At 40.8% G+C, this 12954-nt stretch overlaps 2 protein-coding genes across 2 annotated transcripts in view; one reads left to right on the forward strand and one right to left on the reverse strand.

The window, feature by feature from the left end:
- The first annotated feature begins 10 nt into the window (after nt 1-10).
- On the forward strand, nt 11-1954 carry LOC102257251 (chromosome unknown open reading frame, human C17orf58). Its single transcript, XM_005858675.2, has 2 exons — nt 11-389; nt 1006-1954. Exons 1-2 carry the CDS (start codon nt 32-34, stop codon nt 1194-1196), a joined length of 549 nt encoding a protein of 182 aa, XP_005858737.2. The 5' UTR covers nt 11-31; the 3' UTR covers nt 1197-1954.
- A 2924-nt stretch (nt 1955-4878) lies between these two features.
- The window catches only part of BPTF (bromodomain PHD finger transcription factor), a 98610-nt gene continuing 90534 nt past the window's right edge, over nt 4879-12954 (reverse strand). Inside the window, exon 32 of the mRNA XM_014532611.1 lies at nt 4879-7024. Coding sequence (XP_014388097.1) covers nt 6988-7024 — 37 coding nt within the window. The 3' untranslated portion in view covers nt 4879-6987. The remainder of the gene's footprint in view (nt 7025-12954) is intronic.

The raw sequence follows: 12954 nt of genomic DNA on the forward strand, positions 1-12954 counted from the left end.
GCGAGCCCTTCCGAGCCGAGAGCGCTCGGCGATGCGCGCGGACACCCCACAGAGCCCTAGAGAAACCCACCGACTCGGTCCTACAGGCCCCAGACCCGTGTGCACTATGTCTTGCTTTGTTATAAACCCACTGACTGGGGAAAGAAAGGGGAAGCGAGCGTTATGCATGTGTCCAAACTCTTTGTTTTTTGAAGCAGCAGTGAACGGAATCGTGCATGATGTGGACGTGGTCGGCCCAGGGATCCAGCTGGTGACTCTGCTGGTGGACCGGGACGGGCTGTACAAGATGAACCGCCTGTACCTCACTCCGGACGGCTTTTTCTTCCGAGTCCACCTCTTAGCCCTAGACTCCTCCAGCTGCAATAAGACATGTCCAGAGTTGAAGCCTGGTATTGAAGCTCATCTGACCACTTTTTATGTCCTTTATTTACATTACCATTTGTAACGTGGGTGCCACAGCTCGGTCGCCCCAGCACCTTTGGGCGGGGGGGTGTTCCAAGGCGAATAGAATTTGGACGACCGGTATTGTTTTGGCCACTGTTAAGCTCCAACCCTCCGCCCTCCGCTTAAAGGTGGGAACAGCACGGATTGGCACAAAGCAGGCACTCAGTCAATATTCGTTGACCAATTGAGTGCATGATTGGAAACACCGTTGCCAGAAGGGGTCCATAAGGGGCTCTGTTTAAATGGCGTTTAGAAAAATCCTTGAGGGCTGGGACGCCAATACCCTCTCTCCCGTCTCTCTAGATTTGCTCTGGCAAAATCCTGTTGGTACATTGTGATTAGGACCCTCGTTCTCTAATGTTGAGTGTTTACAGGTGCATTATCTGGTTATCTTCTAAAGGTCATTATTACACTGTTTCCACCAGTTGTCTGAGGTTCAAAATAATAGAGCAAGATAATAGATTCAAGCTTAGTCGTTTCTTAAAGCTCTTACATTTTCTTATTGTTTCATGGCATTTAAAAGACACTATGAATTTATACCTTTCCCCCCTACCCCCCCAGGCAGCAGGTATATTGTGATGGGCCACATCTACCATAAGAGACGGCAGCTCCCTACAGCTCTGCTCCAGGTCCTAAGAGGGCGCCTCCGACCAGGAGATGGACTGCTCCGGAGCAGCAGCAGCTACGTGAAAAGGTTTAACCGAAAAAGGGATGTGCAGGTTCAAGGTGCAGTTCACACCCAATGCACTTGAATTTACCATCCCAGCATTTCTGGATCATAAGAGACTTGGAATTGATCAACACAGGAAAGGTCTATCTTCATGGAATGGGACCTTCCTTTATAATAGGGCACATGGCTCCTTTATATGAACTAGTTGCATAGTTCCAACTCTAATCGTGAAGTTGTCACCTTATTTACAAGATGCTTCCTAAATGTATGCTTCTGAGCTCGGTGGCAAAGTTATTCTTAGTGCTAGTGATGCACATAGCTACTGACCTGTCCCATTAACAGATCACTGCTTCATGCTGTTTATTTTTAATTATTTTAATTTAAATACATTCTCAGTAGAAATAGTTCACAAAAAACATTTCCTTGATTTTATATACAACTTTGAATAGTTTATATCACGTATCAAACCAAATGTTATACCGACAGCATCACATTTTAAGTTCTGTACATAACAGTAAGTGCACTAGTCAAAGACATGTATGATGTCATATAGATCAAACAGCGGGGTCAGAGCCCAAGACACGTTATGAAGTTTTACACTTAAAGAATATTAAAGGGCTTAATTCAAGCAAAATATTACTCAAACAAGTGTTTCTGATTTACCAAAGTGTAAGATAGTTTATTTTCATGCCTCCCTGCTCCTAAAAACCTATCTTTTGTGCGGAACTGTCAGCTATCCCAATGCTAAACATATTTAGGGTGTATCTGATATCATTTTTCTATTAAGACCAAGTATCATGTTTGTGTTTGTCAAGCAGTAAACCTTGCCTTGAAATCAGATCTTTGGATGCACCTTTTTTTTTTCACCTCACTGAGCCCCCAAAATTTGGGAGGAAGCATCTCTCAAACTTACTCCACAAACCCTGGAATGAATATGCAATGACAGCTCGCAAGCACGTGAATTTTAAACGTTTCCCAGTTGGGTTAAAAAAAGTTTAACCGTTAGCTGAATTTAATACTGATTTTTACTTGAATCCACAAAAATATTAACAGTTTCCCCCGCCAGAAGACCAAGCTGTACTTCAGTTCATTTGAAATGCTGTATTTCAGTTCATTTGAAACATGACTAGACACCGGTAACCCGTGGGTAAGATTACTGCCTAAAGGAAGATAAAAAGGAACTGCACCAGAGAGAAGACAGCCTATTTGGTGTGAAAGGACATGCACTCCGTGAGCTCAAGAAGCGTCTGGCTGTAGTGGCACACAGGCTCAGTGGCGAGAGGGCACTGCAGGACACCAGGACAGGACACTTAGAGACACTTGAGGGGAGCAAGTAGCAATAGCCTGAGACATAACATCTGAGTGTGATGGGAGATACGGCTACCGTATTTGTCCCAAGCATGGGCAGAGAGGTAAAATAAAGGCTGAGAGGTTCCGTTATTCTGTGGTTAAAGCATTACTGAAAAAAAAAATTTAGAGAATTTTTCCAAAAGTGAGTCTTGCCCAAACATCTTAAAAATCATACTAGAGCCCTAACTGGTTTGGCTCAGTGGATAGAGCGTCGGCCTGCAGACTGAAAGGTCCCAGGTTCGATTCCGGTCAAGGGCATGTACCTTGGTTGTGGGCACATCCCTAGTGGGAGGTGTGCAGGAGGTAGCTGATCGACGTTTCTCTCTCATCGATGTTTCTAACTATCCCTCTCCCCTCCTCTCTGTAAAAAATCAATAAAATATTTTTAAAAAATCATACTAGAAAGGCTTGAGACTCAACTGCGTTCTGACATGACCTATTAGCAGTAGAGTATGCAGTGAACGATGAGCTTCTGGGTTAGTTTTAGGATAAAAATGAACCCAGACGTAAGTAGCAGCAGTCGCAAAAACCAAAGCCGAATTTTTAAATGTCAAGGCTAAGTGGGGAAAAACAATGGCCAGATAGGGAAATGATTGGTTGGATGGTCAGATGTTAGAGCATAAAGTTACAATTATGATCTGGTTTAAAAGAGAAAAAAAAATCACTTTTAGAGAGCCTGAAGGTTAGGGTTTGCTTAGCCTGATTTGATAGTACTACTTTGAGTTTTGGAAACACAAAATGTCCCAGCACTGTGATCTGCGTGATGCTAGAAGGCCATACAGTTAGTATGTACACCGCAGCAAACACAAGCAGGCCAGATTCTTAGGAACTTCCTCTTAAAATTAAGGCCATCATTTAAGGTTTGCAATGACAGTAATGAGGCTCAAATGAGTTAGAGCAGTGGTGGGCATGGGGATGGGCACAGGAGACAGTGAGTTGAAGGAGAAAAAAAGACTTGTTTTTCTTTTGGTAACAGATACACTTTTTTTGGTACTAGCTTTTTACCTTCGTTTACCTAAAAACTGACCCTTAATACACCAATTCAATTTCAGAAACAGGACTTTATAATTTAAAAAACAGCCTATTTCTTAAGCTGAATTTGGTCCCAACTGGATCAACTGGGATGTGATTTAAAAGCCGTTTTTGGTATTTTATTCTAAGTAAATAGAAGGATCTCAGAATATTTCAAATTATTACAGCCCTGGCTAGGTGGCTGTTGGTTGGAGTGTCACTCCTACACCAAAAAGTTGCGGGTTCGATTCCCAGTCAGGGCACATATCTAGGTTGTGGATTCAAATCCCCCTTGGGCGCATATGGGAGGTAACCAATTGATGTTTCTCTCTTCCTCCCTCTCTCTCTAAAATCAAAACATATCCTTGGGTGAGGATTACAAAAATTATTAAAAAGACTTCTCAGCTGGCTGTAAGTATGTGTAAGATATTACTTTGCCCATGAGATATCATTCTCACTTTAAGGGCTCCAAATCTCACTTACAGGGACAGCCTCAATCACAAGAGTGAGTTCTGCAGTAACCACAGTGCTGTGTAGCTCAGTCTGTAAGAGTGCATACTTGAAAGGTCACCAGGTTGGCTCTTTAATAATATCAGAAACACACAAAGATGCAGGGAGTCTGCCTAATAGAAATGAGCAGGGACAGGGAAAGAACTTTTATTTGCAGATTCTGGGAAGGTAGATTACAAACCACAGCAACTGTCAGTGTCTCTAAAAAACACTCCAGGCCACTTGACATATAAAATGGTAACTGTTTCACTTTAGAAAATATCTCTAAAAGTTCACAACTTTAAAAACCTACCTATTGCAGGACATTAACTAAAATCAAATCCTGCAGAATTTGGGTAGGAGCAAAAAAAGCGTTACCAATATTATGAAAATACATTTCCTGAACTAGTTTCAAGGATTGTGAATTTGGCAGATGAAACATAACAAGCATTGAAAATACCTTTAGCCAAGGAAATCTATTGATGTAAAATAAATATATTTACAAGTTCAAAGACTGGGTAGAAAAATCCTAACTACCACAAATGAGCATTTTACTACTTGGATTGAGAAAAAAAAAATAGCTGTAATACCAAATAGCAGAAGCTTGTCAATACTCATAAAAAAGCTTTTGAAACTCCTCATGTGTTATAAGAATGTATGCTTTTCAAAAATTACCTTTGGAAGACTAAACTCTGTAGTTGATAAAAACCATAAAATGTTTATGGATTTATATGGTGATAGAAATTGCAAAAGGCTTTATAATATTAAGTACACATATGAAATTAACGTCTCCCTGGTCAGAGGATTCCCATAAAATTTGCCTTTTTGCACAATTTGGCAATGCCAACAGGTACAGAAAATATATCAACCAACCAACCAACCAACCACTGTTTCATTAGAAACTGCACCAAATCCAATGTCAAAAACATTACTTTATTTTTCTAGGATGAAATGTCCTATTACGTACAAAAAGAATTGCTGTTTAGAATTTACCACAATCTGTTAAAAACATAGCAATCTATTGCCTACAGGTAGGAAAGTTCTTGCCGCAACAAGTTTTAAATGGTTAAGCCCATATATATCTATATCTCTCTCTATATGAATAAATAGTACAGAAATACTGTGATGTGATGAGATGCAGAATAATTTTATAATTCATTAAAATGTAGGATTCTTGCATCAGCATAGTGCATACAATATGTAACATTTTTCAAAAGTAAAAGGACAAAATAACCTATATTTGATTACTTCCATGTTAATATTTTAACAAAAACGATTTCCATGTTTCATATTGAACATTAGTCTCTTTAGTTTGTAAGCATAGGTTTAAGTGACATTTTTATGTACAAAAAGCAATGGGCTTCATTAGACAAAATTAACCCAGAATAACCTGTACACCTGAGCCTGGAATAAGAAAGAACTGGGAACTGTAGCAACATCTTTCTTTCAAGAAACAAAGGTCTGGGAAAGATTTTGCATAGCAGGGTGATATTAAACAGGAAACTTTTTAAAAACATTAATTCCAGAATGTGGTGGGACAAAGCTAATATGAGTTAGTGCAAAATCTAGTAAAATGTTTGCAAAGCTGCATAAGCCAACCATCGCAGGTCGTCTAGAAGCTGTTATTCCAATGCCGTGGTACAGCTGTAGTTAGAACACAGGAAGGAGAAACATGCAAATGTGCCTCCTTCACGGCTTCCATTCCCCACCCTACTGCTTACCCTACTTTTTCTTATGTGGAAAGAAAGAAAAAATCCAAACAACTCAACCAACCAACCAAAAAAAAAAAAAAAAAAAAAAAAAAATACAAAAACAGAGGATGCCATCTAAAAAATGCCCTTCATCAACTAAGTAGCTGTCTGTGACTGATAATTTGCCTCGTATCATAACGTACAGATGAAGGCAATGTGTGTTTGTCACATTACCTTTTTTATTAGTATAATCAACTGATGCAACAGGACTAGCACACCCCTGAAGATTTTTCTCTGATGTGATGACAATGGGCTGGGAACTATAAAAGGAAGGGCTATTACTATCCTGGACAAACCCAGGTACGATTGGATGGTTCTGCCTTTTATTTACCTTGCAGCCCACCCTTTCCCCTTAAAGGCTTACAGATAATCATTAGCGCACATTCAAAGACACCATCTATGGGAGAAAAATGATCTCCATTTATTTTGTTTCATATACATCCATAGTTGAATTTTAATACAAAAAGAAAAAAATTAGAATCTGACAAATGTTTACAAACAAGATACCTTCAAATAGAGTTTACTCATTTTAGCCTGGTGTAGAGTAAATGACAAATTGTACTGTTATATTCAAGGCAACAGAGTCTGTAGTCCAGGACCACTTAGCTCAACCTTTATGCAAGCTTAATTTTTATCTACCATGAACAATAAACTCATTGTTGATTCCCAGTTGTGTGTGTGTGCACATGTGTACATAGCAGCTCCTTTCATAGAAAGAAAAGACATCTAGAGGTCGTCTTGTACTTTTACCTATAGGAATCATGATAAGATACAGAATGGATTACATGTAACCAGGGCTGGATTTTATAAGAAAAAATAATTAGCTGACAAATGAGGGCAGCAATAAAAAAGCGTCTTTTTTTTTGCAACAATAAATAAATACAGTCAAAAGTTTTCTGTGAGACTCTAAACCAGCTTCTTCACTGAAGAGCAGACGTGGCATTTCCATGGAGTTACACTTGACCCCATATTATCTTTTTTTCTTGCTTTCCTTTTTCTTTTTTTTTTTTCAATAAACAAAGTTTTCCCGCTTCTGCCACAATAGTAAAACCATTTGATCTTGACAAGATAACGGTGTCGTTGACTTCGCTTTTCCCTTGTCCGTTGGACAAAATTGGTCAAGAATAAAATTGGACTGTTATGACCAATAAAAACGAAGTTTAGGTCAAGTCTTGTCAGGATAACCTGACTAAAAACATCTGGCTCCTTAATTTAAAATAGTTCAGACAACCAGATCCTTGCTGTTTTATGTTTAGGTTAACACGCTGAACTTTAAGAAGCTGTAGACTGCAGCTTGTTGTTATGAGACCTACAGAATACAGAAAAAAAGGGAACAATTAAGCACCCTTCATTTTTGAAAACTGATGCTTCATGTGGATGCCAAGGTCAATCTGTGTAGGGGAAGCAGCCATGCTCTTTCATTTACCCTTGGTGAGCAAATGTATTGAGAACAAGTAAGAAACGTTTAGGCTTAAAATTAAAAAACTTCACTGTACACAAAATATGAAAATTCACAGAAAAAAGCCAATATTAAAAAATATATATATATTTGCCTAATAAAAATTACATTTTTAGCCAAAGGAACAAATAGGGACATTTACAGAAGCATTACCCTTGTGGTAAACGGTGTGTATGCGTTTGTGGGTCTGTGCGTGTATGCATGCGTGTGCTTATTTACACTGATTTGGGGAATGTGAAGGGAAAAAATTATGTTAAAAGGGAAGTAAAAATATTAAAATCACATTTTTCTATTAAACTCCAGAAAGTCTTCTTTCTAGTTTCACAGTTTTATTCACAACTTTTGTTAGTAAACCAACTTACTGTACAGTTACTAGGACTAAGTCAAAGTATGTCCTACTGCAATAGAGTATATAAATACAGCAATTCAGGAGTTTACAATCTTAAATACATTGTTCAACATGGCTGCTATAATAAACTGTTTATTACTATACATCTTTATTTAACATTAAAAATTATATTAACTAATCTGAACTTTGGGGTGGCAACTTTGAATTAGGTAATCACGTGGTTTAGAAAAAGTGTGACCCCCACATCCAGTTCTGATTCCAGTTAAAAATTCAGACTAAAGATATCACAATCTGTAAGAAAAGAAAGAACATGGATGGTATAAATGATGAATGGTAACAAAGTAATGAAAATAATTTCTAAACAATGCTGGTGATCATCCTATATAATAAAAGTCTAATATGCTAAGTGTCTGGTCATCCAGTTGTCCATTCAACCGATCAAAGTGTAATATGCTAATGATACACTAACACCACTCAACCGCTGGCTATGACATGCACTGACCACCAGGGAGCAGACAGTTGATGGGTCGACCAGTCACTATGATGTGCACTGACCACCAGGGGGCAGATGCTCCGACTGGTAGGTTAGCTTGCTGCTGGGGTCTGGCCAATCGGGATTGAGCGAGATGGGCGGGACACACCCTGGACCCCTCCTTTGGTCCCTCCTGGGCTGGCCAACCTTCTGCATCCCTCCCCGGCCCTGATCATGCACTGGTGGGGTCCCACGGCCTGGCCTGCACCTTCTCACAATCCAGGACCACTCGGGGGATGTCAGAGAGCCGGTTTCAGCCCGATTCCGCAGGCCAGGCCAAGGGACCCTACTGGTGCACAAATTTGTGCACCGGGCCTCTAGTAAATTAAAAATGGGGGAAATATGGCAAAGGAAAAACTGGGAACCATAAATAAATCAAATTTCAGTGATTGGCTATATATGTGTTTCATTCTGCCTTAAATCAGCAAATCAAAAATTCCCTAGCATCTCTTCAATTATATTTTGTTTATTTAAGCAGAATTGAGCAAGCTCCTCAATGGGCTGCCATGTTCTTATTAAAACTATATAAACTCAAATATAATAAAAAGCTACATAAGATAACCTGGTGGCAAGCTCTCCCGAGTGGTCACTTCTTGTGCTGATTCAGCCCCCCTCCTCCCCCCATTCCTTTGTTTCCACAGGCCTAGCAGCAGCAGCTGCTACCTCTCCCACTAAGGGTTCTGCCTGCAGATTCCCAGCTTCCCCCTCACAGTTCCCACCAAAGGTTATATATATATATAGCCTTTCCAATTAAAAAAAAATGTTTTTAGAAATTTATTCAGAGGATAATTGTTGGCAGTATAACCCAAACAGTATAGAGAGGCCTGTGAATAAGCTGCAGTCCCCCGTCCTGTCTTTTTTTTTTTTTTTTTTTTAAATATATTTCTTTATTGGTTTCAGAGAGGAAGGGAGAAGGAGAGAGAGATAGAAACATCAATGATGAGAGAGAATCATTGATGGGCTGCCTCCTGCACGTACCCCACTGGAGACTGAGCCCGCAACCCAGGCATGTGCCGTTGGCCGGAATCGAACCTGGGACCCTTCAGTTCGCAGGCTGACGCTCTATCCACTGAGCCAAGCCAGCTAGGGCTCCCCCGTCCTGTCTTTACTGAATAGGAACCTGGGCTCCCTAGGATCAATCACTTTGGACTTTCAGTTCTCAGATAGTTCGATTTGTTATACTGCTATTCTCCATTTTATCAATTTCATATTGTTCAAAATCCTGTTATGGCAAACAGAAGTGAGCTCATGTAACCATTTCCCCTCCTTTCTTGAGTCCAAGTTTTACTTCCCTATAAACGTAATCTTTCTATGCTCTGTCTAGAGGCCGATTCTCAAAGCTGAAAATCAATGTGGCTATGTAAATCTTTTTCTCTGCAGCGTCTACGCCTGTGCTGAGGGCATTTTCAGTATTCCTATGCAGCGTTTCATTTTTCAAGGAGTTTCTAATTGCCTTTCTTTCTTTCTTTTTCTCTCTTTCAATATATTTTTATTGATTTCAGAGAGGAAGGGAGAAGAATAGATAGATAGAAACATCAATGATGAGAGAGCATCATTGATCAGCTGCTTCCCGCATGTCCCCTACGGGGGATGGAGCCTGTAACCCCAGGCATGTGCCCTTGACCGGGATTGAACCCAGGACCTTTTAGTCCGCAGGCCAATGCTCTATCCACTAAGCCAAACTGGCTAGGGCTCTAATTGCCTTTCATTTTCTCCCAGACACCTCCCTCATGGGAGTGCTCCACTCTCCAGCTCGTTTGGGCTGCTAGCTGTGTAGGCCTGCCATACAAATGTCACCCTGGGTCAGAGTAATTCCCATTGATTTCTTGAACCTCTTGTTTCCTGGATTCAAGGTCTTGTTTGCTTGATTTGCTTATTTAGCTACTGAACATCTTAAAATAACTTGCTGAGAAAGAAGCATGGGAAGGAGCCCCTTTCTGAGCCCTTACATGACTAACATGTATTCTTTCTCTTGGATTGTTTGGCTGGACAAAGACTTCTAGGCTGAAAATCATTTTTCCTCAAACTTTTTGATTTATTTCTCCTTAATACTCTAGCATTCTAGTTGCTAGAGAAAAGTCTGATACCAGTCTAATTCTTGTTGATTTGTAGATTGTCTGTTTTAAAGAGCTTCTTTTAACCTTGGCATCTGGAAATTTTATATGATGTGCGTGGGGTGGAGCTTTTTCCATGTGTCCAGCGGGCTCATTATGTTTGTCAATGTCCTCAGCATTCCACACCACCCGCCCTGTTTTCCTACCACACAAAAAAGCAAGCTCCAAGGGAGCAAGAGCTTTACTTATTCATTGCTGTATCCAATCTCCAGCATACAGCAAGGTCTCAACCATATGTTGAATGAATGAATGTATTTGCTTGGATTTGAAGTCTTGTGCCTCTCATTAGCTCAGGAAACTTTTCTTATATTAGTCTTTTGATCATTTCCTCTCGTCTTCTCTGTATTTTCTTTCTGGAATTTTGGGTACTCTAAAACATCTTTTATTCCTAATATCCTGTTCACCATTTACATTATCTTCTAAAATTTCTCTCAGGCCATGATTTAGAGCAGTGGTTCTCAACCTTCCTAATGCCGCGACCCTTTAATACAGTTCCTCATGTTGTGGTGATACCCAACCATAAAATTATTTTCGTTGCTACTTCATAACTGTAATTTTGCTACTGTTATGAATCGTAATGTAAATATCTGATATGAAGAATGTATTTTCATTGTTACAAATTGAACATAATTAAAGCATAGTGATTAATCACAAAAACAATATGTAATTATATGTGTTTTCCGATGGTCTTAGGCGACCCCTGTGAAAGGGTCGTTCGACCCCCAAAGGGGTCACGACCCACAGGTTGAGAACCACTGATTTAGAGGCTCTTTTTAAAATTTATTTATTTATTTATTTATTTACCCTAACCGGTTTGGCTCAGCGGATAGAGCATCGGCCTGCAAGGGTCCCAGGTTCGATTCCAGTCAAGGGCATGTACCTTGGTTGCGGGCACATCCCCAGTGGGGAGTGTGCAGGAGGCAGCTGATTGATGTTTCTCTCTCATCGAAGTTTCGAACTCTCTATCCCTCTCCTTTCCTCTCTGTAAAAAAAATCAATAAAATATATTTAAAAAAAATTTTTTTGAGGCTCTTTTTAAAGTTCTCTCTTGTTTTCTCTGGGATATATTTTACTGCTACACCATGATCTTCCTCATTCACACTGCAGGCTTTCCTTACGCATCTGGCTGCCCCTGGCTGTAGGTTCACAGATTTTAAAAAAGCTAATGGACTAGATAGGTACCTGGAGAGCCCTGTGTATGTGTGTAGGGCTGGCTGGCAGGATTTTTTGCTTTAGATCATGGTTTCTCAATCTTACTACTGACATTTTGGAGCTGGATAATCCTGTTTGTGAGGGTGTCTTGTGCATTGTAGGATGTTTAGCAGCATCCCTGGCCTCTACTTATAGATGCCAATACCACTTCCCTCCTCTAAGTGTAACAACAACAAAAATGTCTCCAGGAATTGCTAACTATCCCCTGGGAGCTGGGGATTGGACAAATTATCCCTGTTGAGAGCCACAACTTTAGAATGAGGGTCTGGGGACCAGACCTTTCAGAGGCCAGGGTACTTTACTCTGGGTCCCATTCTCTTCTGTCTACTCTAATCCCCCGAAGTTTAGTCCATTTCTTTAAAGAAGAATCCTGTGCTCTTCCAGCTTCTTGGGCTTCTCCCACACACAGGGGTTAGGGAAGGTCACTAGCTCACATACAGATGGTCCTGGCTTACGATGACTGGACTCAATGATGTTTTGACTTTACAAAGGTGCAAAAGGGTTGTGTGTTCAGTAGAAACAGGTGAAGCTAAGCTATGATGTTCAGTAGGTTAGGTGTATTAATAAATGCATTTCGACTTAGGATACTTTGGATTTACGATAGATTTACTGGGACGAAACCCCATCGTTAAGTTGTGGAGCATCTGTGTGAATCTTCAGTTATTCCCTCCCTTTCCCTTCTCTCTTGCCTTCCATGTGATTTCAGAACCTCCGTGTTGGAGGCCCTCTGGGGTTCTACTGAGCAGTAAGCTGTCATCTCTGCTGAAGAGCCCTCCCAGGGGGGTCTGGGCTGAGGCTTGCCTAGCTTCAATCGATCCTCTTCCATCTGCATTCTGTCTTCCAGAATCTGTTGAAATCTCATTAGCTAACTAACGACTACCATATTCTTTTCACTATTCTGAGTCTATCCCTTTTTATTCCTTTATTGTTAGTTTCCTGGGGATTCTGTCATCTATATAATAAAAACCTAAGCGACCGTTATGGCAGAACTACCGGTTGCTATGATGCACACTGACCACCAGGGGGCAGAGGTTCAATGCAGGAGCTGCCCCCTGGTGGTCAGTGCACTCCCACAGGGGGAGCGCCTCGAAGCCAGAAGCCAGGCTCACGACTGGTGAGCACAGTGGTGGTGGCGGGAACCTCTCCCACCTCCGTAGTAGCACTAAGGAGCAGTGAGCAGGTGGGTGGTAAGGAGCGAGGGGTCCTGGACTGTGAGAGGGCAAAGGCTGGGCTGAGGGACCCCCACCAGTGCAGGAATTTCATGCACCGGGCCTCTAGTATTGAATAAATCCTCTTCCATTTTAAGTTTTACCGCAAATGGGTTAACATAGACGGGATGATAAAAGGGCAAGTTTTAGAGATTTTGTCAAGCCTCTTGGTTTCTTGTCTACAGCCTGGCTGCTTACATACCTGCTTTCCTCCCTTCCTTGCCTACAGTTTTTGATTCCTTTGCTGAGAAGATAACTGGATACTTCAGCTGGGCTGTCCTTCATTTATTTTATGTAAACTGACTCTAAAACGCAGTTCTTGATATAACTTGCTACAGGAAAAGGAGAGACAAAAAGCACCCTAC

This window comes from Myotis brandtii, unplaced genomic scaffold (genome assembly GCF_000412655.1).
Source record: "Myotis brandtii unplaced genomic scaffold, ASM41265v1 scaffold120, whole genome shotgun sequence".
NCBI classification, from domain to species: Eukaryota; Metazoa; Chordata; class Mammalia; order Chiroptera; family Vespertilionidae; genus Myotis; species Myotis brandtii.